This window comes from Tympanuchus pallidicinctus, unplaced genomic scaffold (genome assembly GCF_026119805.1).
Source record: "Tympanuchus pallidicinctus isolate F22 unplaced genomic scaffold, pur_lepc_1.0 scaffold3, whole genome shotgun sequence".
NCBI lineage: Eukaryota > Metazoa > Chordata > Aves > Galliformes > Phasianidae > Tympanuchus > Tympanuchus pallidicinctus.
In genome coordinates, this window is record NW_026294747.1 from 31,315,731 (window position 1) to 31,343,204 (window position 27,474).

The 27,474-nt window shown below is 34.9% G+C and overlaps 1 protein-coding gene across 9 annotated transcripts in view; it reads left to right on the forward strand.

The window, feature by feature from the left end:
- DPH6 (diphthamine biosynthesis 6) overlaps positions 1 to 27,474 on the forward strand; it is a 178,132-nt gene that overhangs the window by 111,844 nt on the left and 38,814 nt on the right. For 7 of the 9 annotated variants that reach the window (XM_052693900.1, XM_052693901.1, XM_052693902.1 and 4 more), the window contains exon 13: positions 5,279 to 5,521. The exons of the other annotated variants lie outside the window; for them this stretch is intronic. In XM_052693900.1, the coding sequence (XP_052549860.1) occupies positions 5,279 to 5,521 (243 nt within the window). The remainder of the gene's footprint in view (positions 1 to 5,278; positions 5,522 to 27,474) is intronic. 9 annotated transcript variants of the gene reach the window in all.

The following is a 27,474-nucleotide window of genomic DNA, read 5'->3' on the forward strand; positions in this document are numbered from 1 at the left end:
TGAGAACTTGTGATTTTTTTCAAAGCTTCAGAGAAAATGGTAGGTTTTGTAAAAGGTGACAGATTAATAGTTGAGAATGCTAGAATTCCACTGTCCCAAGAAGGAAATGCATTAAAGAATAATACTCTAATTAGCTTGCTCATTTTCCAATACAAAGACTGCTCGTTTTTGGAGGGTGGAAAAAAACATCCTTTTGGACATGAAGAACAGTTTATCCTCTATGGCAAATGTTTGAACTGTCCAATTGTAATTTTCCATGAAGGAACAATATATGATCTGTGCACCGTTACAGGACATTGACCAAAATATATATAAATACATAATGTAATACACTTTACCTCCATTTTCTTCATTTCATCCCTATGTTTTGGATATTCTACGTGGACTACAATGAGTGTTTGGGAGCAGGCTTCAGCCTTGCTGTCATGCTCACATGAATATATTATGTGGCAAAGCTTTTTCATCCACCTTATTGAGATATTTCCTAATGTTCATGGCTACATTTACTGACTTAAAAAACTAAATTTGTTTCTGTTCTATGTTTTACACTCCCCTGGAAAGTGAATGACAGCTTTTGAGATGTTTTTATGTGAACATTTCAGTTTTAATCCTTACAGAATCTTTTCTTTCTAAAAATCAAAAATACGTGGGTTTTGTTCCCATCAGTTGAATAAATTGATTCAACATGGGTCAGTATTTGAATATAACCAACACATTGCCACATATACATATATACAAAACGTATACAAATGATAGTTTTCTGTGATGATCTAGAACAGTTAAAAAAATAATAATTTTGAAGTTGAAACTTTGGTCTTTGATCTTTCTTATGCTTTGTGACCTGATTGTCTCCCTCATGCCTGTGCATTTAGCATTTCGGTAAACTTCAAGGGGCTACACACCTTCAGGAGTATCTGCTTTGATGATTTGCTTTAAATCCAGTGCAGTTTAAAGGCTTAATTTGCATTATTTAATTATTTGGATTTTAGAGGATAGCAGGTATTCATGGTTGGGAAGCACAGAGTAGGAATGAGAGATATTTAGAAGAACTTTCAAAAGTTGCTTTATATTTATAACACTGAATATTGTGGCTTTTTCAGATGGACGGTTGATTTAGTGGTCCGTTTAAACTATTTATTTTTGTACATAATATGGGAAATAGTGCTTCTCTTTTCTATAGTTTTTAATTAAGAAATGCACAAATTTTGCTCAGTGTCGGATATGAATGTTGGACAGTGTATGTTAATTTTGCTAAATTACAGTTAAAAAAACACAACTGTATAGACAAGTGCAGTATTTTTGTCAGTTCTTGGTACAAAAATACTCGGTGGATGTTTGTTGTGGCTTAGAAAGCACAAATATAAGTTCAAACAGAAAAAAATGTATCACATTTTGATAATATAAATTGTAATAGTGAATGACAATACAAGAAGATGAGTATTCTGTAGTCATGCAGATTAGGTAATCAAATAGATTTTGAAACACACAAAGGTCCAACTTAGCTTGAGAATTAGCTAGCTGCTGTCACAGCATTTGAGAACTGAGTTACAAATCTCTGAAAGCTGCAGAAATGTTACAGAAATTTCAATAAGAAAGCAGTAACAGATACCACTGATTAGTTTATGCTGTTTTGAACCTAAGAGAAGCAGTTATTTTATTAAAGGAAAGCTCTGCATTTTTGAGAGCAATATACAAGCATCTTATTCACGTTATAAGTAGATTTTTATGTGAGTCAATTTCTGTTTAGTTAAGGATAGTAAAAACAATTTTTTAATTTTTCATTTGGGTTTATATCCTCCATCTTTTGGCTGCTGGTGTTAAACTCATTTTCTCAAAGAGAACCTGAATAAAGCTAAACTATGTATGACCAACTTATTTATTGAATTTTTAGCCTACACATTTGTAGGCTAAATAGTTTAAGAAAAAACACACACATCATATTGAAGACTGTGATGTATTGGAAGCATTTTAATCAGATGTAATTTGTGTTCACAGTATGAACTCAGAGCCTTTCAGTTACCATTGTCTAAATGGTACCTTTAAAACTTTATTCACATTGGGTAGCTGAATAAAAGATTTCACATTGCAAAAAGCAATTTTACCATCATTAGCTAAAATAAAAGGGCCCTAGGAAGAAAGGATTATCATATATTAAATAAAAAGTTCACCACCTTATAGCTCTAATCCTGTTAGAAAAGATGATTTCTAGCTAACTTAATCAGCCAGAGGTCTTTATTGCCTGGAGTATTAATTGATTTAGGTCTTCATTAAGGTCAGAGGTACACATGGATGACCAGAGGCAGCCTATTAGCACATTGTCAGTTATGCTTATTTACATTGACTGAGCATAATTGTAGGCTATTTCACTGTTAGGTCAAAGGGTCACTGAATCTTTTGTGTACCCTGACCTGTTAAAGGGCAGCAGTCACTCAGACACCATACTGCCTTCAGAATAAAGGTTTGGTTAATTGCATATTGACTTCACCCTTTCAAAGAAAAGTGTATTGGTTCATATAGTGCAAATATTAACATTGGCATAAAAACCTATAGGTGAATGGTCAAAATGTTTCTATTAAAAATTCTCTGCGCTTTTATATTTATGCTAGTCAATCACTAGCAAGTTTTAATAATACCAGTAGGAAAAGTTTTATAAAGTTTCTGTAGTTGCTGTTGGCCTTTGTTAACAAAAACAAGCAAAACAAGAACCAACTCAGTGCAAATCTAGAGGTATCCTGCAATTACAAGTTTATGGGAGCTTCCAGTGTATGATTACGCATCCGCTATATTGTAGTTTTGTTTTGGTGCTGAATTTACTGAATATGGAAGTCCTCTAGAGTTGATACACTGTGAATCTATAGTCTGAAAAAATCTTGTGTTATCTTTGAAGATGCTCCAAAAGGATAAACTGTTGCAGCATTCTAGCAGCATTTTGCTGAACACTTTCACAACACAAGGACTGGCACCATACATTGTGACATCTCTTGTTGTTCAGCACTGTGAAAAAAATATTATAAAGTCTTCCCTGTTTTAAATGCTTTTTACTCTGCTAACAATTTTCCGTATAATGCTTCAAACACTCTGGAGACAACCTCTTGAAATCTGCTAAAACAGTGTTTTTACTGGTTTGCTACTTTGCCCCTGCTGATTGTTTATTTATATTTGCTTTTCATGACCAAGTCACTGGGAATGAGGAGAACATCCCTCCCCCCCTCCTTACTCTCAATTATGTCCCCCTGAAGTACAGTTGCTCAAAACCTGTGGCCTCTTTTGACCCTTTTCCCCTTCTTCCCCCTTGAATCCACCCTTTCATAGCATAGTAGCATGTTGAGAACTCTGTTTTTCTATTAATTACAGCTTAGGATACAAACAAGTATGTTAGGAACAGAGGGGTTTTTTTAAAATTATTTTTTAACGAATTCTGCAAAATTCCCACTGAACCTGAGCCAAAAGCAGTGCCAATTTTGCTCAAATCCTTCAGAGATATTTTTTGACCTTGCTTATGATCAATGTAGCTAATTGTATCAGAACTATCCAAGATACTTTAAGAAAGTGCTATCTTAGTCCGTATTTCAAAACACTGACAGATATTTTATCATTAATTAGTATTCATATTATGTCTCAAACAATCTGTTCAAGAAAGAGGAAGTGAACTGGGTGAACAGCTCTTCTGTCTACCTAATAATTAAAATGGGTAATGCATGGAAAACCAGGAGCCCAGCAGAAAGAGGAAGAAATATTGCCAGTGTGATTTTTTTCTGTAAACTATTAACTACCTGTATCAGAGTTTTTGACTAGTACATGGATTTCACTTAGCAGAGGTAGAAATAAATGGCTTAATTTTAAAACAAACCTGTGTCTCTCTGAGTCATATCTTCTTGAATTTTTTTCTCATCTTGTCAGTATGCCACTTGATAGCTGGCTGGACTCCCTCGTTCAATGGCACATATTTTAAAATAGCACTAGAAAAAAAAAAAAAAAAAAAAAAAAAGACCATTTGTTCCTATAAAGTAAAATATTACTTGCATATTTTTTTCAAAATTCAGGATTATATATAGCATTATCAAAACAATATTTCAGATATTTTAAACAATTTAAATTGTTGATGAGTGTCAGTTGATATGTTTCCTCTCTGCCTCCTCCCCCTCTTCAGCTGCTAATCATAGAACTTGTATGCCAAATTGTATAAGATACTCTTCCAATAGTTACATGTGTGAGTCTTTTGTGAGGCACAGACAGTTATGAGGACAGATTTGGAGTTGCATATGGGTCTGTCACATGGTTTGATTGCCATGTCTTCTAGGACACAGATTTCTTTTTAAATTTTTCTTAATTGTAAAGAATTTTTACAGTTTTTACAGTAAGTTCTGGAAAAAAATTTCTGAAGATATCTTGCTCAGTCCATTTCCCCTCTCTACAGCAAATTGCTTCCTATGCACTCTTCAAAGGTGATTACGCCCACCTTACTTCCCACTTCTGTGCTTAGTTTTCTTCTGATTCGGAACAATATTCATTGCTTCTCTGATCAGGGAATGTATAGACCTTGTAGAGAAGTACAGAATAAGAGGATGAAAAGTTCTGATATTTACATTAAGGTTTTATAATAAATCTCTGAGATGTCTGAATCGTAAGAATAAAAATTTCCTTTTCTGCCTCCTTTCAAGAAAACAGGTGTTCAGTGTTGCTGGGAAAATATAGGAAAATCAGCCCAAGGTAACTGCATTGCAGTTCGGTTTAACATATATTTGTGGCATATCTGACCGCCCATTTAATTCAATTTTCAAAAGACAAACCCTTCTCTAATTAAGTAGCACTCTTTTGTATCTTATTTTCAATCTGCAATTTGCTTTTGCTTTCAAGAGGTGTATGATGATTTTTGTAATACTCTGAAAGACAGTGTGCAATTCTCACTCTGAAAATGTACAGTGAAACAAATGAATATTGAAAAGAAATGGAAGCTTACTTAAAAGAAAGCAAGAATGTATTTAATCATATTGGGGCATCAACACAAACTAACAGTTACGTCGGATATTACTTTGAGGTGATGCATACATCCATATATTAACTGTTGGTTTAAAGTTTATTATGGTGCTGTATTCATGTGAAGTATATAAAGCCCTATCAAAACTGACCTTTAGAATGACGTTTGCTACATTTTTAGTGACTGATAAAGGATCGCAAAGAACAGTAATGCTGAAAGAAATTACTTGGAAAATTGATTTTTTTTTCCCTTTGTTTCCTATGTAATCCTATAATTTTATTTATTTATTTATTCCTCCAGGTTGGAGATATTCTCTACTGTGCTGGACAGATTGGCCTAGTACCATGTACTATGCAGCTTGTTAGTGGTGGTGTGTGGACTGAGGCCACAGTTGCTCTCAGTCATGTTGAGAAAGTCCTCCAGGCTATGAGCCAGAAGACTACGCTACTCCATGTGATCACAGCGATCTGCTATGTAACCGACAGCAAACACATTCCTGTTGCTCATTCTATATGGAAGAAGAAATTAAGAGATTGTAAAAAGGTAGCTGTGATATCCACTTCCCTCATTCTAAGTTGTCTTTTTCCTCCCTCTGTCTTGTAGTAATATCAGAATTTTCTCAGTACATTTCAGAGTGGTTCAAGTAAAGCTAATATAATAAGGTCTGATTGAGCTGTTATGTTCTGGCTCATAAGTGGTTGTGCACAATTGAGAAAGAAAATTGCTTAATAGAAAGTTATATTCATCACTAACTTTGTCTTAATTCCCAAAGCAATATAGAAAAAAACTCTTAAAAAGCAGTCAGTTCCTCTAGTAAAAATGTGAACAATACCTTATTTGAATTACCTCTGCCCATATATTTTTGTAGAGTAGGAACAGGGCACTTTAACTTTTTGTTAGTTGTTCTGTTGAGATTTTTTCTCCCGTTCTTTCTTACAAGCAATATTGTCGTGACAACTGAGTTTAGCATTTCGCTGCTTATTATTATTTATTATTCAGCTGGACTTTTATAACAGGATGGGGTGTTCCAGTTTACTGGTTGACTCTAGATTATCTCTAACAGTACAATAATTTCCCCAGTGATTTATAATATCATAATCATTTCCGTTATGCACGTACCATTTTGCTTAAATAGCCACAGAACACTCTGCAAGCATTAAAAAGGTAATGACCGCAAATCTTATAAACAAAATGTAGCTACTCTATAAATGAGTAAACAAGAGTAGTTACTACATAATTGCTATGGAACTTAATAGAATTTTTTTGTTATAGTTTCTTGGGAGATATGTGGCCTGGAAGCATAGCATGCATTAATAGCTAATATTGCCCTGTTAGAAGGGACAATGCTTCCCAAACCTTTTCTTTTTGTTTGAATTCATGCTCAGTCTGTCTGTGCTATGCACTTGTTTTTCTGAGGCAATAGGTAGACTTGCATGAAAGCTGACACAGTTAACATAGATTTTGTAATAAGATATCCTCCTAAGTACCTTCCTCCAAGACTAAGGGTATTGAATTTGAAAGATTCCCAGTTATCTCTGTAGCACTCTTACAGGTCTGCTAAGATCTGATTTTTCATTTCTGTTTTTACTGTAAAATGTACTGTTTGTTTTACACCTTGCAATTTCTACTCTAGGGCATGCTGTCAGGTGTTTTTTATGTTCTAGTATTTTTCGTGAATGCCTTGAATTTTACAGTATATTTGAAACAGGTCAGTTATTAAAGTTCTTATTTACTTAAAATTCTCAGAAGTAGCTAACTTGCGGAGTGTAGAAATAACCTCATCTTTATGACTGCTGCTGAAAAATGGTAATAACTTTTTACGGTTTTGTTTGGAATCACTTAAGGAACTCAGAAAGATACGTTCCTCTAAATAAGACCATCACACAGAGAGCTATTTTATTCTTTTGTAATTCAGTCATGTCTTAGGTTTTTTTTTCTGTAAAGAACATTGTTCCAAAGTTTGTGTCTTACTGAAGATCTCAGCCTTTGTTTTTACTAATTATGTTTATACTCAGTTCTCAGACTTGCCATGGAGATATTAGCATAGTTCTTAAGATGATGTTGAGTCTGCCAACTTTATGGGTTTTATGGATCAATGCTGCAAGCATTAAATGGAAACAGCAAGTGTGACATCAGTGCATTTTCAATATTATCTTAACAGTATACTATCTTTAGCTGTCATTTTTTATAAGATTTACCATTTCATGATGTCTTTGAGGCTGCAATTAGAGATGTTGCATGGAGTCATAGCATCATTAAGCTATTTTAGGGTAGAGACAATATTGTCAGAGTTGATCCTGTAAAGCTTGGTCATTTTGAAAAGCTGAAACTGTTTTTTGTTCTGTGACTAATAAGTAACATGTACCATGACCATGAAGCCCACATACTTCCTTATTTGTAATATATATAGGCACAGATTTGAGGGCAGATTGGTAATGTTTTGCTGTTCTTTGAAAATTTTCCTTGTTCCATGTAGAATCTTATAAATACTCTGTAATTATTGTACATTCCAGCTGCTCTTTATATAGTCTTCTAGGTCTTACACTTAGTGATATAACTAGACAGTTTCTTCTTAGCTACTTGAGAAACACCTCATGAGATTGCTTGCTTTTGGGTTATTAATAGTATCTGACTCTTGGCAATTTCTGATTGCTCAAGTCATAGCTTAAAGAATGGATTGCTGCCTACACATACTCCTGTGAAGAGTTAGCTGCCTAGCTGGCTTTGGGAATGTTTAAAAGAAAACATCCTAGAGGATTTATGTATAAAGCATTGCTGTAGGGTGCTTATGAATCTTGCTCTGTGCTAATTAGGTTTTATTCATTAATGACAGTATCAGAAATAGTACAAAAATATTAGGAGGTGAGTAATATGTACCACAGCAGGATCTAACAATTGGAAAAATTAAAAATATCAGTGGGAACAAGATGGATTATCAGCTGAATATTCCAATTTCCCTATCATTTTATCAATGGATATGGTTGCATTTTTTTCATGCTATGCATACTTTTATGATTAGGAATTGGTTATGTAAACAGCAAAGCGTAGATAAAGATGTTTCAAACACTTCTATCGCAAAGATCCAGCGTGAACTATCATTTCCTGAAAATATAACTGATCATGCAATTGTTAATTTAATTTAAATAGATATTTATCAATGAGCTTTTGTTTTGCAGAAGTACTAGCTGGCATATTATTAGGAGAAATGTTCTTTTTGGCTGATTCTACCCTGGGAACAGGGGAAAACAGTAGAGCTTACTGTTGAAATATATTACACTTCTCCTTGCCTGCATAGAATCAATAAAAACAGGAAATGTACTTTTCATGCTTCTTAATGTTTTATTTGAAGGAGCCTGTAAGATACTCACTTTCCGGAAGCCAAAACACAGTAGCTTTATTCTGAAAGCATCTATGTTTAAAAATATCAGTAGCACATCCCTTGTTTATCTTAGTTTTTTGTTTGTTTGTTTTATGCCAGTAGTACTACAGAGAGTTCTAGGACATACAGTGGCCTCAATCATAGAATCATAGAAATGAAATAATAGTCTGTTCTCTGCAAGTAAATTAAGTCAAACAAACATAAAAGTATTTTGTTATTTTTGAACTTTATTCAAAGCAGTGGTCAAAGGCATGAATCAATAACAACCTGCAGATTGCTTAATAGGAACAAATGATGTCTCAATTGAAATTGCTCTTCTGCCAGCCATGGAAAAAAGATTTTATTAGGGAAAGCAACACAATGAATATCATAACTCAATTCTCGTAAACTAGACATTATAAACCAGTTTTAATTGTATTTTAGTAGAGATATTAGACTTTGCATTTCTGCTTGCTAAATATTCTGTGTTTAATAGTGAAATTATCATGTCTTATGATTGAATTAATTGTATTTAACAAAGTGACTAGAGCATAGACATCACAACTGTCAAAGGTTTCTTTTGGAGCATCAAAAATGATTATTATTCTGTGACATAGTGATGTCTGGTAAATATCCTCTACATAAATAATACCAGTCCACAATTTCAGTTGAGTTATTATATATATATATATGCATATAATACATTATATATTATATTATATATATAATCTATTATAAAGATATATATTATATATCTTATATACTATATATATATTTATATAATATATATATAATGTTATATGTTATATATATTTATATAATATATTATATTATATTTATATAATATAGAAATTGTATACATTGTTTATGACCTAACAGAAAGTAACATAGAAATGTGAGAATTGTTCTCTGTGTATGTTTATATAACACACAAGTTTTAAGAGCAGGATGTGGGCGTGAAGCTGACCATTACAATAACCTAGGAACTTCTTCATCTATGAAAAGAAAAATAATTTCAGAATGTTTCATAATAACCATATCTTTTCATATATAACCAGATGAGTGGGTCTAGTCAGTGTTAAGGATGGGAAGAGGGAGACAACAGCAACAGTAACTAGGCTGGACTTTCTAGTAACTATTTACTTGCTTTCTTCAATCAGTCTCTGACTATGTACTTCCACGTAATTCCTTGCTATTTGCACAGCTCCTATCCATTGCTGCCATCCCGCTTTCCCTCACACCAGGAGGGAACTCAGTGTCTTTTGTCCAGTCACTGTTCCCTGCAGCCTGACTGCTCCAGTATTGCCTCAAATATTGCCTCTCTAAGCCCAGCCATTAAGGATGATATCCACAGAGCTGGAATACAGACCCTGCCTCTCCTTCTGTCTTCTTCCTACATCAGTTGGAGTTGAAGTGTTGTTGGAATAACTATTCAGGGGCAGAGAAATAAGAAGTCTAGTGGAGGGATGGAAGGTTGTAGTAAGAATCCACCGTTGAGAAAGAAAAAATGAGCAGCAAGGGAAGAATAAGAAAGCAACCCCAGTAAGGACTTACACCAAAGCAACATTAAATCACTGGGCTGGCAAAAAATCTTAGGCTCAGCATTTTAAGTATACACAAGAGAGGATTCCCTTGTTAAAACTAACAGGGCATTGTAGAAACTGAAACTAGATAAGGGAGCCTAGGTAAGAATTTAAATTCTGTGGATGGCTTTGTGGCTTAACCCAGCAAATGGCTAAGCACCACACAATCCTCCTCTGCCTCTTCCCCCTTCCCAATGGGATGGAGGAGGGAGAGAATTGAGAAAAAAAACCCACAAAGTAGAACTCATGGATTGAGATAAAATTACTTACTAAAACAGAGAAAAGGAGAATAGATTATATAAATATAAATATATGTGAATATATATAACATCTGATGCACAAATAATTGGTCACCATCTCCCCCAAACAATGCTCAGTCAGCCCTGAGCAGTGAAGAAGATCCAGATGAACTCCCATCCCCTAAAAAACTCCTTCCCTGTGATGTCATATGGTATAGAGTATCCCTTTGGCCACTTTAAGTCAGCAGTCCTAATTCTGTCTCAACTCCTCAGGCCCTTCACTGAGAATAGCTTTGGCCCTGTACAACACTGCTCAGCAGCAAGTATGAACATTGGCTTGTTATCAATACTGTATTTCTTCTAGAACAAAAACATAGCACCATATCAGACACTCAGAAGAAAGCAATTCCTTACCAGCTGAAACTCAGATAGACAGGAAAGTTTATATTATTATTAAGTAGTGTTCATTGTAGAAATTAAAGTTAAGGAAAGCAGTAGTTAAAATCAAAAGATAAAACAGTGCTGTAAAAACAGAATAAAGCAGAATAAAGACGGTTATACAAACATATAATCAAAGCCAAAGCCTAGGAAAAATAATTGGAATTAACAAATACAAGTGCCAGCCATCAACAGCTTCCAGCACTCCATTTTTAAGCTACTTTCCTTCCACAGTCTCCTTAGGAGTTCTAATAAATAGTAAGCTCTCACCAGCATGCTTTAGACACCTTTTGACACCTTCTTGATAACTTCAAGAAGCTTTGTTAGTCAGAAATAGTAACAATTGTGTGGTAGTGTGGAGGAACAGTTCTGCCCAATCCAGTAGTTTGCATTTTAAGTAGCCCCCATCTTAAAAAAAAAAAATAAAGAAAAAAAGAGAAAAAAAAAAAAGCACTTAGCATTGCTAAAACTTTCTGGAAGAAGAGCTGACAGACTCCCAATTAAGTCTTATCATGTGTTTTTTTTTTTTACTTCACATCTTTTAATGACAGTGTCATGTAATATGATAATTTTAAAAGCAGTTTTGCTAACTCATTCAGCAGAGTAATCAATAGAAAAAATAAGCCAGATGGGTTGTAGTCCATTTGTATTGGGTGAGACAGATGGCATTATTGATAGATGGAAATATTCCAAATAATTATTGTATAATGATATAACAGTGAATGTGCCTGCAAAATTTTACTAATTTACTTTGTGTACACACTAGATTCAATAGAGATTGAGTTGTGCTGTTTGGATAGAGCTCTCACTATATTTAGTTCAAATCTGAGTCCAGCCCCTACCTACTTTTTCCACTTCCCTTGGGTTTTCTGTGGAGAATCATTCCTGTAGTACTTTGTTGGTGTATTTGAAGTGGTGCATTGCACATCTGTCTGTGCCGCAGACTCCACTAGATTAGCTGAGATAAATAAGATTATAACTACATTTTTTATGCCTCACAATATCTACTTTTGTCATTCTTAATTATATGAGGAAGAAACATGCTGTAATGTATTAAGATTTCAGACGTTCACCTTGTTTAACTGCTGTGTTTGATTATTCTTACATCTTGCTAAAGCCCAGCAAGAATGAGTATAGCTAGGCTAGTAACATTTTTCAGTTTTGGTAATTGGTGTAATAGGTATTTGTTTTGGCTGTTCTTGATCAAATTTACATTCCATGACAAAGTAGTAGTAATTTAGTATTGTCTCTGAGATAAGAGCACATGATCTTAATCACAGAATAACTCAGAGGCCATTTCCTGCTTTTGAAATACAGTTCTTGATTATCGTGACTGAATAACAAAAGTGAGTTTCAGCTCTCATTTTGATTTGATATTATACACAAAAATCTGGGAAATATTTTCCAGAACTATCTGAAGTTATCTCTGATTTCTATGAAAAGAAGTATAGGGAAATATTTAACATATTCAGTACATAAAGTTTTGTTACCACCTTGAAGTTTTAGTTTACCTGTATTTGTAAGTGAACTGAAATGGTGAAGGGAGATTTGGAAAATTTTGATGAAACAGTGAAAACAATATTTTTTGTTAACAATTGAAGAAAGAATTACATAGGAATGTAATATTTCATGTAATTTCAGCACTTATTAATAGCTCTAGGACCATAAAATGTACCTTTTACTTCAGCGATTCATTTTATACATTCTTTTTCTTTTTTCAGATGGTAATATTGTAGATTAATTCCATTTTCCATTCTGAATTATTTCAGTAGTCTGCTCCCACTTATTTTCTGTCCTCATCTATTTTTTTCATCCTCTTCCTCCAGTAAATTCTTGATCAAAGATGAGACAAACTTAAAAAATTTTCCTGTGTAGCTTTCTCTTTTTTTAGTAAGCATTCGGTATGAGAGGTGGTTCCATGGTAGTTTCAAAACCAGCAAAGAGTGCTATAATTGACTTTCTTTCTGTGAGGAGTGCCAGTCAGATTGATGACAATATGTGTCTTGGTGGCTCACAATGCAGAAGTGATGGCAGAAAGATTTGTGGTATTTTATCTGATATATATGTTATAAATGGGTTCCTTGCTTATTTCACACTGTGCATCTTGATGCCAGCTTTAAATATCTAAATTTAAACCCTTTTTTGCCAGATATATATAAAGTGTTCTGATACCGAAAGATGTAAATTAACCTGAACTAGAACTTTTAAAAAATAGAACAGTCATTTAAGGGCCTTTGCATCCCCTGCACTGTGTCTCCCTTGACACTCCTGTAAATAGCATTCCTACTACCCTGTGTCTTTCTGCTTTGCCTACAGAAAACTTAGAGTCTTAAGTTAGTTAAAAACAAGTTAACTCCAGATCTAGAAGCTGTCTAGCTACGTGTGGCTGTTTCTGGAGTAATTACATCTGCAGTGCAGTCATATAGAATGGTGTCATGGGTCTTGAAACAGCAATGCGTTGTGTTTTAGAGATGTGCGCGTAACATTTGGAGTATAGGGAGCATGAGTTTAAGTAAAATTAATGCATTCCCTATCCTAAGTAGAACATAGATTATGCTCAAATCATGGAATTCAAAGTTTGTTAGCACTCCAATAGATTGGACAGAGGTTTAAGATTCCCTTTACCTATGGATAAAATTACATGTAACTTAAAAGGAATATGGAAAACAAACAAACCAAACAGATTTCAGTGAGCAGGTATGTACTGTAATATTCAGGTACATGTTTTTGCATGTTTTATCATATATATGAGTTAGAATTTCTGTTGAATGCAAGTGTTACATTTCCAAATAGTTCTGTAAATTATGTGCCCTATAGACAGTAGTGTAGGTAATACTAGTTTAAATGGTCTCCTTCTGTTACCTGCTTCTTGAACAGAATAGTAATAATTTAAGAAGTAAATGAATTTTAGGAAGGTATAAATGGTAGATTAAAACCCAGCTAAATTTGCACTGCATAAATATCTTTCTTGGATGAATTAATGTCATCGATCGTTTTGGCAAAAGAAAACTGAACGTTTTTGGAAAGAATTGCCTATCAAAATTCCAGTAGAAAGAAAATATGTTTCTGTTTTCCTTTTTTTGTCTCATCAAGTTTATAACATTTATTTTGCTACTACACTATTTCGAGCATTCTACAGTTTGATATATTAAAATGGCCTTCTTTTATGGCCCATGTTAAGAACACACAGTGCATTCAAACAGCACTCTGGTACTGGATCTTTCATCTCGTGCCTAGTGTATTTCATTTCCCCTGAGTTAGGATTAAACAAAGCTTTTGTATTCATTTGAAGCAACTGTAATGAGAATCTTTAACACGGGTCAGATGCAGACATTGGAACTCTGGAGGTCCTTGAAAATATTCTGCCTTTTGACACTGGGCCACAGTGGGAGGTGAAAGTATTACCCTTTTCTTTTATATAAAAAAAAAAAGATTATTTGTAATAATAGTGAAATGTTGATGAATTTTAAAAAGTGATTTAGGCGACACAAAGAACAATGGAGAGTGCACGTTTTTCCTAAAGCATTCATTATACATTGAATACATATATATAAGCATATGATTGCCAATGTTCTAAACATCCAACCTGTTGTAGAACATAAACATAAAATATGAACAACGTAAGATAAGAAAAGGGAGGTTTTGTTGTGTGAATGTTTTAGTAAATAGATAGAGAGAGATACAATCAAATCCTCAGCTGGCAAAAGTCACAGTAACCCTCTGATTTCCATGAAATGATTTACACTAGCTTATTTGCCATTTATAGGTAATATATACATGCATATGAACTTTGTTTTTCAGTTAGACACAGTGAAGAAATACATCTAGTTATTGAGGGTGCTAGAGAGCCTAGTTCATCTAGGTTGACTGATTTTCCCCTGCAGCAGTCTCTTTATATGAGTTGGTTTTGGTTTTTTTTTGAGTGATTCTTCATCTCCTTTGCTGAAAATATTAATTCTGCTTTGAGCCTGTCACTTTTGTGCTAAGCAGGAGGGCATATACACATCTAGTATTATGCAGGGCTTCTTGTCCAAAGTCTTACATGTGATGGCTGTGAAAGCCATTAGCAGGATTGCAGCCTCAAGGCTGGTACCTGTTGTCAGTGCCTCTGTAGAGTGGGTAGGATGCCATTCTGGTTGAAAGGTGTTCAAGGCCCTACTTTCACTCAGGACACTGTATTCCTAATTCCAGGTAGGGCATTTTAAATTCCCCTAACAAAGTAAGAAACCTCAGGAGATTCATCAGGGTCTTTTTCTGTCCTTCTCTGGGCAAGGTAATCCTGTTGATTAGGACCAAAAGAACAGCAAGTTCACACCCCAACTTTCAGTGACATTTTCACTAACAACTGGTCTGTCCTAAATCTTTACCATCTTCTAGTGGAAATAGTTCCTTATTATTATATAATATGAGGTATGCTCCAAAAGTAACGCCTCCTATTTTGTCATGTTGGCCTGCAATGCTGGAGGTGGATGTTGATGGTATGGCAATAGAGTTTGAACCTTCCTGCTAATATTCAATTCAATTTTGTTGCTGTGTGACTACTTATAAATGCCAAAACAAAAAATATTTATCCTTTTTTGTACTCCACTTCCAAACAAATATGTCAGCAGCCTAAAAGTGAACTAATGTTATTCTGAAATCAAATTTAAATCTTTCTATATCAAAAACAAGCAATGCTAATTGGTCCATACTCAGTAACATGCATGCCAGTTCAGCATTCAACTTTCTCTCTGTATTTATGCATCTTCTGGGATGAAAAATAAAACCATTACCAGTTGATGTGATACATGTGTATAGCCTTGTTGATCCTATAGGTGTAACACAATGATCACAACTGGTAACACTTGAAATCTAACATTTTTAGACAGTACTCAGTGGTAATATTATGTAGGTCTTTATGCATCTCATTTATAACCAACTTTGTGGGAACAAAACCTGACCACCTGACCTGCTGTCGACAAAGTAGTTACTTCTGCACAGTTCACAACAAAGAAACAATAATGTTATTTATTTATTATTTTATTTTATTCATTTAACTTTGTTTTAGCGAGTTACTTTATTTATGTAGGCTATATTTGTTTTATTTAGTTATTAAGTTACTTATAAAGAAGCTATTAATAAAGTTATTAGTATAGTTATTTTTAATAAATGAATCAGTGAAGAAGTCTAAAAGAGTAAAAACGTATACATTTATTGATGAAAATACTGATTTTTTATAATTTCTAGCTAATTCAATAACTTCAGTAAAGTTTTGTCATAATTTGTCAAATGTATATTTGCATGGAATTCTAGATATGCATTCCGTGGTGCATGATATCTCTATGCATGTTCTGCACAGATAATTATGTGGGGAAGATGTATGCAGATATATATATGTATATATATATATGTATGTATGTATTTTCAATTCATTTTCGTATTCATTGTCCCATCCTTCCCATATACATATATATGCATATAGTTAAATATATGAAAAAGTACAAAACATACCCATGAAGATGGATTTGTAATTTTTCAACTTTTAATTAGCATTTATATTAAAATCTGTTGAACAAAAACCATTTACTAAAAAATTTCCATGCTCCCGTACATGGGTTCACCTGAATGTAAGAGTTGATATCCCATTAAATATGTCAGTAGTAAGTATCCTCACCATCAGGAGAACTGTGCTTTCCGTTTGAGCCATTCCAGTAACTGTTGAAAATGTTGAAATGCATATCTCAAGCTTGGCTTATAATTTTTAGGTGCCTGAAATTAGTTATCCTGAAATTCTTGTCACAAGTGAATATGCGATGTCTGGCTGGCATGTAATTAATTTCCATATTCAGTGGGTGTGGGCACAGCCAGGACTGCTGACCCAAATCCATATATCATACTACTTTTAAGGTGGCTGTCTCAATGAGTTAAAGCATTACAGTTCATAGGAGGTTAGTAGCATCACCAGAATTTCCAAATTGTTTTTCTTCTGACTCTAACAGCATCACAGTTCAAAGCATAATGCAAAATGTAATTACAGGTTTTAACCACAATTGCTAAAAGTGCTGTATGTCTACAGGAGAACATATGACTGTAGTTAGAATGCAAAGTAAAAGATGAAACTTCATTTGAAAATTAGCTCTCTTTCAAAGAAAATCAAGATTTGAAATTTAAATTCTGAATCATAAAAACAGCTATCCTTAATGCAGATTTTGATCATTAACTTTTTCCCATTTTCCATCCCATTTGGGTACACATTCTCAATTTTCAAGTGGAATCTCTTTCCTAAGTGCTTATTTTTGACACTAGCCATGAAGAATAAAACCCTCAGAGTGACAGTCTGTGATCATGTTTCATGTGGCAGACTTCATTTGCTTTCAGTTTATATTGCTATCAATTTATGACTTTGTTCCTTAAGTAGTTATCTTTCTTTCCACAGTGTAACTGATATATTAAATGATGTATGTTTGAGAGGTATTTCAAGGAATCTTAACTCCAGTCGTTAACTGGTTTTCTCTTGGCTCAGGATCCTTTAGTTTGCTGAGAAGTTGTTAATATCTTTAAAGCAAATAAAACAGCTTTTTAATGTGTAATTATTTTCTTACCAATTTTACATTTGCCTGTCCTTTTGAGTATCTAACACGCACTGCTGGAATTTGCGTTTAGCTCTGCAGAAATTTATTTAAATATTATTATTACCAAGGACTACAGCAAAAATCAAAGTGAATTTTTAGTACAACGGTGAGATACAGGAAGGTACAATTGCAGTAACAGCAGCCAGTATTATTGTATAGAACTAACTCACAGCTTGACAGAAAGTCCCTGCTGTGGAGGAAATGTAGGGGAACTGGAAGGATTTTGCTGCAGCTGCACCCTACTGCTGAGAAGCTTTAATCTGTTTCATTTTTATTATGCTTAATGTTTAGATATTTTGCTTCCAAAATTGTATCTGTAAGTGTGAGAACACATAAAAGGCAGCACAACAGGTAAGGCTGTTTAAAAATTTAAAACCATCAGCAAGGGATATTAAAGGCCATAGTGAACAAGAAGGTTGCCTTCTCATTGTGGGTAGAGTAAAGGCAAAGCAGCCTTGTAGACTGTAAATAGTGGGTAAAGCAGACTTCTTAGCTTTAGAAGCTTTTATGGCTGGAAGGCACCTTCAGATCATTTAGTCTGACCTGTATATCACAGGCCATTACGTTTCACCTGGGTATTCCTATTTTGAGTGTACTTAGACTAAAATACAGCTATCTAAAAGGAGGTTACAGCAAGGAGGATGATTTTGGTCTCTTTTCTCAGGTAACAAGTGATGGGACATGAGAAAACAGCCTCATGTTGTTCCAAGAGAGGTTTAAATTTGCTATTAGGAAGATTTTCTTAATCTTGGTGTTGGTTAGGCATTGGAATGGGCCACCCCACCCAGGGAATTGGGCAGTACCCATTCCTAGATGTATTTTAAGAAATATGTGTACATGGCTCTAAGAGACATGGAATGGAGCAGACCATCTTCAGCACAAGACCAAGCCTGGATGGTGGTGCAGTGTCTGGACGCCAGCTCTCTTAACTGCTGTCTATAGCTCTGTCCCTCTATCAGTACTATGCACTGACTTAAATGCAGAGGACCATCCATCTTCTGAGCTGGTGACCACATCCATGCTCCAAATAGAGATCTGTAATCCTTTTCTGCTTTTTTCTGACTTGGTACAGACTTGTCCATTTGTCTCTGCCTTATCATTTCTGACGAGATTGGTGTAGAGCTCAATGTGGTGCTTGTCACTAGGGCTAGCTGCTGTACTGACTGTGATCTCAGATGCCTTCTGCTCCAGTCTGCAGTTTGACTGGAGCCACTTTCTTGGTTAAAACCAACTTCACGTGTCCTAGTGCCCTTCAACACGAGATGTTCTTGCTCAGGCTGAGAGAATAGAGGGTCTGATGCCAATTTATGTTTTGTTTTTTCTTTCAAATTACCTTGAAAAGCTAAAATAATTGCTTTTTAAGGAAACTTTTGGGCTTACGTTGGTAAGCCCAGAAAGCAGAAGTGTTAACCCAGTTATTACAGACTTTTTATACTGTCTTTGTTGAGGCTTTTAGTTGTTTATTTCTTCTAGAAACTTGTTCAAAGCTGAGTATGTCTTAATAGAAATGTGAAACTGATTGCTTTTATTTTGATATGTCACAGGGCTTGCTCTGTACCTTCTTATTGTCTTAAGTGAAAGGATTTAAAACACATATCCAATAATAGAAAAGAGAAGCAAAATTAACACACAAATGATATTTTTATATACTAAATATAATCAAAAGAGAGCTTTTATGGTTATGTTTTTAATTTCAGCTGAGCCTTTTGTCTATCGCACAGAAGTGGAGAAAATGTATTTCACTTACTGAAGCCACTTACTGAAGTTGGTGGTTAGGGTAAAAGAATACCAAGTGTCTAAATTATTCTGTTTGAGTGATGTAAACTATAGATTTTATATAGTTATTGATCTGATTTTTTTACAAGCTCTTTTTTCACAGGCTCCCACATTTGCTTTTTTTATTATATAAAACTTAGATATACTTACAGTAGTACTATTCAGAGACCGTGCATCATGGAAGTTTTGACTATCGGTTTAAATATAACATCCATGTCCCACAAAGCCTGTCTTGACTTCTGAAATCAAATTTATCAGATTTATTGTGCAACTTCCTCCCTAAGAGTACTCACTGGTGTGGTAGTGGTTATGTTATGTTAGTTAATTTTTGTGGTAGTTTCTTCTTATATATTTGGTTGACTACCATGTAAGAAGATTTTAGTCTTGAAAAATTCTAATAGGCAGAGATATACTGTGGAGATTTTATACGTAATTGATAAAACAGTTTAAAGTAAGATCTTTTTTTTACCCACAAAGTGCCTTTGGCAAAAGCTCAGCAGCTATGATTGGCATATTAATTGCTGACCAATTCATATCTAATAATTAAATTTGCATCACTAAGATACAATTATTTTCAAGAAAGCATTTTTCTTACTTTATTTACTTTTTACTTAAATTCAAATTAACTTTATTTACTCTTAATTTTTTTTTCAAATGCCAACTTGTAGAAAAGTTATATGGAGAGAACACATTAATTTGAAGTCTACTAGAATAAGAAAAATTGATTAGAAGTACCCTCAGAAATAGTATTGCTCCCGTATTTCTAAATCCATATTTGTTTTCCTGTGTCTACTTTCCTCTTTCTGAAAGGCAGATGAAGACTACACACACACACACAAATCTGCAAAATGCTTTATCAGATGCCTAAACAAATGTAGGTCACTTTGAAAGTAATGCCTCCCAGATACTTCATGGAAACTACAATAGATACAAACAGCACAACAACAGTAATTTGATAGAGCAAATTCTTAGCTAAAAACCATGGTAATCAACATAATTGCTACCATCCGGTATGCATTTTTGCTAGCAATGAACAAGAGCCCTCATGCTGCACCCCTAAAAATCTGCACCAGCCAAAGTTGCTGCCACTACAGAAATTCACCTCACTGTGCTCACATCCGCTGTTAAGTCTCCATAAACATTCAGCAAGCACTGGTGAATGTCAGTGGGTGTCATTTGTTCCACAAGGAGGAATTCAATGGCACACCATTGCTCCATATGCACTTCTGTGTCAGGCGCCATTTTGTCAGACTGCCATTCAGCTGTCATCTGCTGCATGGCAACAAAATGTGATAGAATACTGGTGGGAAGCTTTAGCTTCAACTGCCATCTGCATCTGACATAGCAGTCCAAACTCATAAAATAGGAGGCATTACTTTTGGAGCAGGTGTTGTAGAACCTTCTTTTCTCCCTATTCTCCTTATTGGGTAACATCAACTAAGTACATTCTTGATGTTCTTGCTGACATTGTACAAAATAGTTTATATATGATACAAACTACTGTCAGCTTTGTCCAACACGTTATGTAGTGGAGAGAACTAAGATATCTGAAGAACATGTTTCTTTTTTATATTATCAGTGTTTATTCCAAAGTGAATATTCAGATTCACAAGACCTCATTTTTAGCCTTCCAGCTTAGTGTTTGTATATTTTTGGCATCTGTTTTATTTCAGGAAAGAATAATAAATGTCAGACTTTATTTTTGTAAGCTTTGCAAAAAGTCTTAACAGTTGTATTGTTATAAAACACAGTGGTTTTCATTCTTTGAATTCAGGACTGTTAGACCAGGAATGTATGTGTCCTATTTATTAGATGAACTAGGATGTTGAAAAGGATTGTTTCTATCCTACTTTCTTCAGGAACTGACATTTTTATTCTTCTTCAGTTTTCCTAGTGGAATATTTACTTTTTAAAGTCATAAACCTATTGTTGTGAGAGACTCTCTAGCAAGCCTAAACTGGATCTCAGGAGTTTGATGCACTCTGTTTTATGCAGGCAGTGTAAGAGACATTTTAAATGTATTATTTACAGGCACATTAATCATGCCACTATAATGGTGTAATAATGCATACCATAGAAGTTTTTCGTATTCTCAGCTTCTAAAAGTAACATCAGGGTATCTTTCTTTTTGTTCTCTGAGTCAGTTCTTTGTAGGGATAGCAATTACACATTCATCTCTCTTATAGCTAGATTCCACATTCAGCTGTGAAGTAGGTAGTCTGTAGATAGACCTTACACAACAAAAAGAATATTTCTGATTTGGAACAAATGGAAGCTAGTCAAAATAAAAAAAAAATTGCATAATTAATGTTAATTACTGAAGTTTGTACCTTTTTCTATTAAACTAAATAAAAGAATTAAATGCTTATAAAATTGTTCCAATATAGGTTTGTGTCATATTTAGTATTCTTCTTTCCCTAGGAGTTTGAATAGTTCTGACTTGATTTTGAAAAAATACACTATTAGACAGAAATGCTCTTTTAAGTTTAGCACTTTTAAAACCACACTCTAGATAATTTAGTTTAGATCCATTCCAGTCCAGTGTATTTCATTTAACTAAGGTCATAGCATTGGAGCTTTGTTTTAAAGAAGTAGGCACATGTTAGTGTAAGAGTATTCTGTAGCTGTCTTGAACACACACAGTGAAAATAGAGTGACTTGTTACTAAGAACTAAGGCATACAAAACACTAGAATGTGGTAATACTGTAAGCCAGCACAATAACCTTTGTATCTGAGCAAATCTCAGGAAAGAATTCTGCACACAGCATTTCAGCTAGCTATTTTGCTTTAATGTGGAGATATGGGTTGATTACAAATTTAAAAATGAATTGACACACTCTGTTGTAAACCTTCCATTCAGTGTTATAAACAGGCTTATATTTCTGCATTAAACATTTTCGTAAGTGTTAGCTAAGACATATCCCTACCAACCTATCTTCTCAGCTTTGGTCTATGCATGTATATAATGAAAACTGAGTTCCCATTCTCATTTCTTGAGATTAGATAGCTTACTGAGTGTGATGTCACTTAGCTGTAGTACTGTGGACTTCAGTAGGTGTTCTGTGATGCCTTTAGACCCTTTATATTTCTAGCCAATTGTCCTTATATTTTTGCAGATTTGAGGTAAGTATCCATAGTACGAACCTGTTAGAGCAGTTAGAACACAGCTGACAGTCTTGGTGGCTCTGGAGGTAATGGGGCCCAAGATCTACATTGCTGTGTCAGTTGCCTCAAGCAGACAAGCCTCAAGCTTGGCACTGTTGGCACTGTGCGTTAAAGTTTGCTTGTCTATGCTAATGCTATATCCGTATAAGCAAGAATTTAAAATATGTTTAGCTCCTCAAAAGCAGTATTCCAGTTCTCTCTGTGCTTCTGCTTCAGGAAAAAGGAGAAGATGAGGCTTTTTATTTCTTCTTCCCTCAGAAGGAGGCCAAGAATACGCAGATTAAGCTCTGCATCTTCCACTATGATGCCAATACCTCTGCTCAACTGACTGAAGAAGCACTTTTCCTTTCAAAGCTGTTACCTGTATTCTCTTACTTGACTGTATGATCACTATTAATCTGGTAAATCAATCTGGAGTACTCAGATAAATATTAACAATTACAGAAATGTTGGAAGGGACTAGTTATGTAAATTCATCCTGCCTTGTCAAGAAAGCCCAGTTATTTTTCTTCACTGAACACAGTACTGCATAAATTCTCGTGTAACAATATAAGAATAGTAATAATGGTGAACATTCTGCTTGGTATTCTAACTCCTAACAGTAGTCCTAAGCAGATATGAACAGTAAAAATATGAAAAGTATATATCCACTCTCATGTTCTTTCAGCTTCAAACTATTTCAGTTCATATTTAAATTAATTAGATTTATTGTATTACTTATATAAACCATTAATAACTATATAAATTATTGACTATTTTATAAGTTATTCTTCAGTAGGATTTTTAATATGTCTCTTTTATAATCCCTACTGACTCTATCTTCTAAATGTTTGTTCAGGTTCCCCTTGTATCTATATAATGCTCTTGGAACCATGAACTCTGTCAAGGAATCTTAAGTGTCATCCACTATTGTAATTTTTGTAACCATGCTCTTGCTAATGTCATTTGATGATCCATAGCTCTTTTACAGAAAGACGAGCATGCACAATCAGTTCTTATCTCGATCTACTCTTTTTATGTCATGCATGACTTTGTAAATCCTGGTCAGATTCTCCTTAAGGAAGCTGGATAACATTTCCATTCAAATTTTCCAGAGCTTTTTGATCATCCTTGTTCTATTCCTCTGAACACATTTTGCATCTAGTATGACCTTTTTCAACTTGATCAGAGATCAAGAGGTGTGTATCTTTATATGTGAATGAACTGTGAATTTCTACAGTGGCGTAACATAGCTCACTGTGATCTCTATTCTTTTGTTAACAATTCATCATGTTTTACTTGGTTTTCTGACTGCTGTCATCTGCTGTGATTCTCTACTAACCAGTCCATGAAGACTTTCCACAGTGTTACTTAACGTAGCATGGGACCCTTTTCAGTATTTACTTTAGTATTGTATCAGTCAAATTTGTTATCATAAAATTGCAGGTAAATAAGACAATCGCACACTTTAAATCACTGTCATATCACATCTTTTTTCAAAGTCCTGGGATTTACCACTTCACACAGAATCAGAATCCTGTCATAGTCTGGTCTCTGAGATAATCCAGTTTGCATCTATCCCTGGAAGAGGGCATTGTTGCAGATAAATTTATTTTCAGAGGCTATCTCCTTCACAGAGGAAGTATGCTGACTTCCTGCTTGAACCTTCTTTAAATGCGAGCATGTAAATGTATATGATATAGAAGAATATCCGTCTCCATAGTACCTCAGCAGTCTGCCACTGAATCTTTAACTCTGTTTATTTTTCCTGTTGACGGACAAACTATTCCTAGTGCAAATTTACTTTGCAGTGTTGGTTTTTGGTTTAAATGTTTAAATTGCCTGTGGAAATGCTCATAGCAGGACATGAGGATCTTTTACAGGCATACCCTCTTACATGAATTTGAAAATCACTTGAGTACTGTTAATTCTTAGCCAGGAAATAGTTATTTAAGAGCAAATGCCTTTAGATAGCAGCTACGCTTACAGCATAATGAAATTTGTAGAGATTTGTAAAGTTCAGGTTGTACATACTTTAAGGAATCACTACTTTCAACTTTGTCTGGCCTTGTTTTATCACCTCATTAATAAGATTTTCACAGAGGTTTCCAAGAATTATTTGACACTTCTTTTTCAAGAATAATAGGCCAAGCCAAGCTGCTTCCTCTACCTCAATTTGTGCTTGCTCTTTTTCAAGACTGTGAAGCTGTGGGAGAAGGACTAGGCTGAAACTCGTGCTCGTTTGTAGAATGCTCTACAGCAGTATCCTTGTGCAATAACCTTAAATCCATGTTTTTCTTCCTATTACCGTAGGTATCTGCCAAAAAGTGTTGTCTCACTGATGACAATGTAGAATCAATTGTACAGAGTAACTTATTTTCACTCTTAATACAAACTTATATTGTTCCAGCATTATATGATTAGAATTTCTTATCAGACCCATAAATATTCATCCCCATGTACAAGGGAAGCTATCATAACTATATTCAGCTGTTTAAGACAATTGTAAATTTCTGACAGGTAACTCAAATGCAGCATCCATGTACAACACAAATGTCAGTGATTTCTTGAAAATAAGTCAGGAGAAGTCACTGTTAGTAGTATTTATGTATGATTTTTAGCAGCTGATGAAAGATTGTTAGTCCCCAGTAGCTCTATCATTTGTGCTTTGTGCAAATTCTAAAGCTAAAGGTTATGAGTGCTATGGTACTGCACAGGTTCACCATGAACAGTCTTTCACTCAGAATGATTCTCGTTTGTTAAATTTGGAAATGTGCTTTCTCCTGGCCTTAATTTTCATGTATTTCTTCATATTCTAAATGGCAGCTGAAGGCAAGCAGAAATAGTGAGTAATTGATTTAACAACCTAAGACAAGTACAGGGAAGTAGAAAAGTTTGTCTTAGTGCTTGATGTGACCTGAGAGAGCTTCTCTAGACTTTTTTTCTAAACTGCCACAGCACCTTGGGCCAGCAAAGTGGCCTTTAAGCCTGAATGAGCATACCTTTTTTTTCTTTTTTTTTTTCCCTCAGTGCAAAACTCCAGTGTTTCGTATTTTCAAACTGTTTTACAGCACTCAGAGCAGAATTATATTGACAAGGTTAGAATTCATCTCCTAGAGGAGAATACTGTGTGCTCCTCCTGTTAAGTGCTAATATAACATTTATGTGTTGGTACCTTAATAACAGCCCCAGCTTGCCTAATGAAAGTACTGAAAGCAAACAGTACTCAGTGAGATTTTCTTATAACTGAAGTGACTGCAATTTGAGACAAATTATCCCTATTTTTGTTCCCATATCAAAAACAGAAATGCTAAAGCAATTGCTAGATGTTTGGTATAGAATTAGACTCCACTATCGTTAATATAGAAGTAAGTGCATTTTTCATGTAAACAGCTCACAAGGGTCAAGCATCAAAGACATTCTGTGGAAAATGCTTGTCAATAACCTTGTGAATGCCTGTAACATGTCATTATTTCTTCCTCTTGAAGTTGAGAGCAAGCAGATGAAAATTGAGCTTGTGAATTGAAGGTACTGAGAGTTATATGGCCTTATCAACTTCAGGTAAAATGACAGCTTTGCCTTGTTATTGTTTTTCCTTTAGAGATCAGACAATGGACAGTATAAACAGTATATACTGCAGGGTAAGCAAATTGGTATATAAAAAAGTTATTATCTGTGTACACAAAGATAATATAAATCCCTAATCTCAAAAGCACTTAATATATATATTATCTCTCTTGAAAATGGAGGAAAAAATAAGACAAACAATATCTTCTGAACAGAATAAATACCTATAAATACCTATAATTCTTCAAATTAGAATGTATTTATTCAAAAAGCAGATAAAGATAAGGTACATTAATCCTTTTTGAGAGCATATATCATAAAATTGAGTTGTTTTCCATAAGTAGACATTGTCGTATAATAGGTGTATGAGTATATGAATTTAACTACAAGGTTACAGAACGCCTAAGTGTGTGTCTGGCCTGGATGGAGCTGAATTTCTTCATAGCAGCCCTTACAGTGCTGTGTATTGGATGAGTGGACAAAATAGTGTGCATGACATGCTTTAGGTACATCTAAGCAGTGTCCGAGCTGCATCAAGGACTTCTCTGCTCACCACACTACCCACACAGCAAATAGGGTGGGGGTGCACAAGAAGCTGAGGAAGGCACAGGCAAGATAGGTGACCTGAAGAGTTCAAAGGGATATCCCATGCCATATGACACCTTATACAGTGATACAAACAATGAGGAGATGGGTTTTGGAAAGGTACCCATTGCTCAGAGACTGGATGGACATAGGTCTGCTTGTGACAGGTGTTAAGGGATTGTCTTTGCATGAACTGTTTTGTATTTTTTCCGTTCTTCCTCCTCTTTACGTCACTTACCAAACTGCTTTTATGTCAGTTCCTGAGTTTCTTCATTTATGCCATTGGGGTGGGAGGAGCAAGCAAGTAGCTATGAAGCTTCACTGCCAGCTGGGCTTCAGCCCACTGCAAGGTGATTCCTCAGCTGCGTTCTGAGGCCTCTACTCTGTGTATTCTTGTAAAATAAATAATAGAATACTTTGCAAGAATATGGGGACAAGATGATACTTTTATGAACTCATTTTAGGTTTTACAGGTAATGCTATATAGTGTACTTAAGTACAGTTGATTTGTGTTGACATGACTGCAAATTGACAATTTCTTCCTCTGGCTCATGGCATAGCACTTAAGTGTTTTGAAACATTATATTCACTTCCAATACCTTAACAACATGTTCCAATGTGATTTATCCTAAGATTCTTACAAGGAAGTAAGAAGAAAACCTCTCCCGCTTCATTAATACCATTAGAGAAAAAGGAGGTCAGTTTCTCAAAGTTAGCTTACCGAGTAAGCTTTCAAAATAATTCCACTATTGAGAAGATGCTCTTGTCTTTAAAAGGGTTCATTTAGAAACATAGAATCATAGAATGATTTGGGTTGGAAGGGACCTTTAAGATCACCTAGTTCCAACCCCCCTGCTATAGGCAGGGACACCTCCCTCTCGACCAGGTTGCTCAAAGCCCCATTCAACCTGGCCTTGAATGCTTCCATGGGTGGGGGCATTCACAACCTCACTAGACAACTTGTTCTAGTGTTTCACCACCATCACAGTAAAGAATTTCTTCCCAATATCTAGTCTAAATCTACCCTCTTCCAGTTTAAAATCACTTCCCCTTGTCCTGTTGCTACCTGCCCTTATAAACAGTCCTGCCCCAGCTTTCTTGTAGGCCCCCTTCAGGTGCTGGAAGGCCACTATAAGGTCTCCTCAGAGCCTTCTCTTCTCCAGGCTGAACAGCCCCAGCTCTCTGTCTGTCATC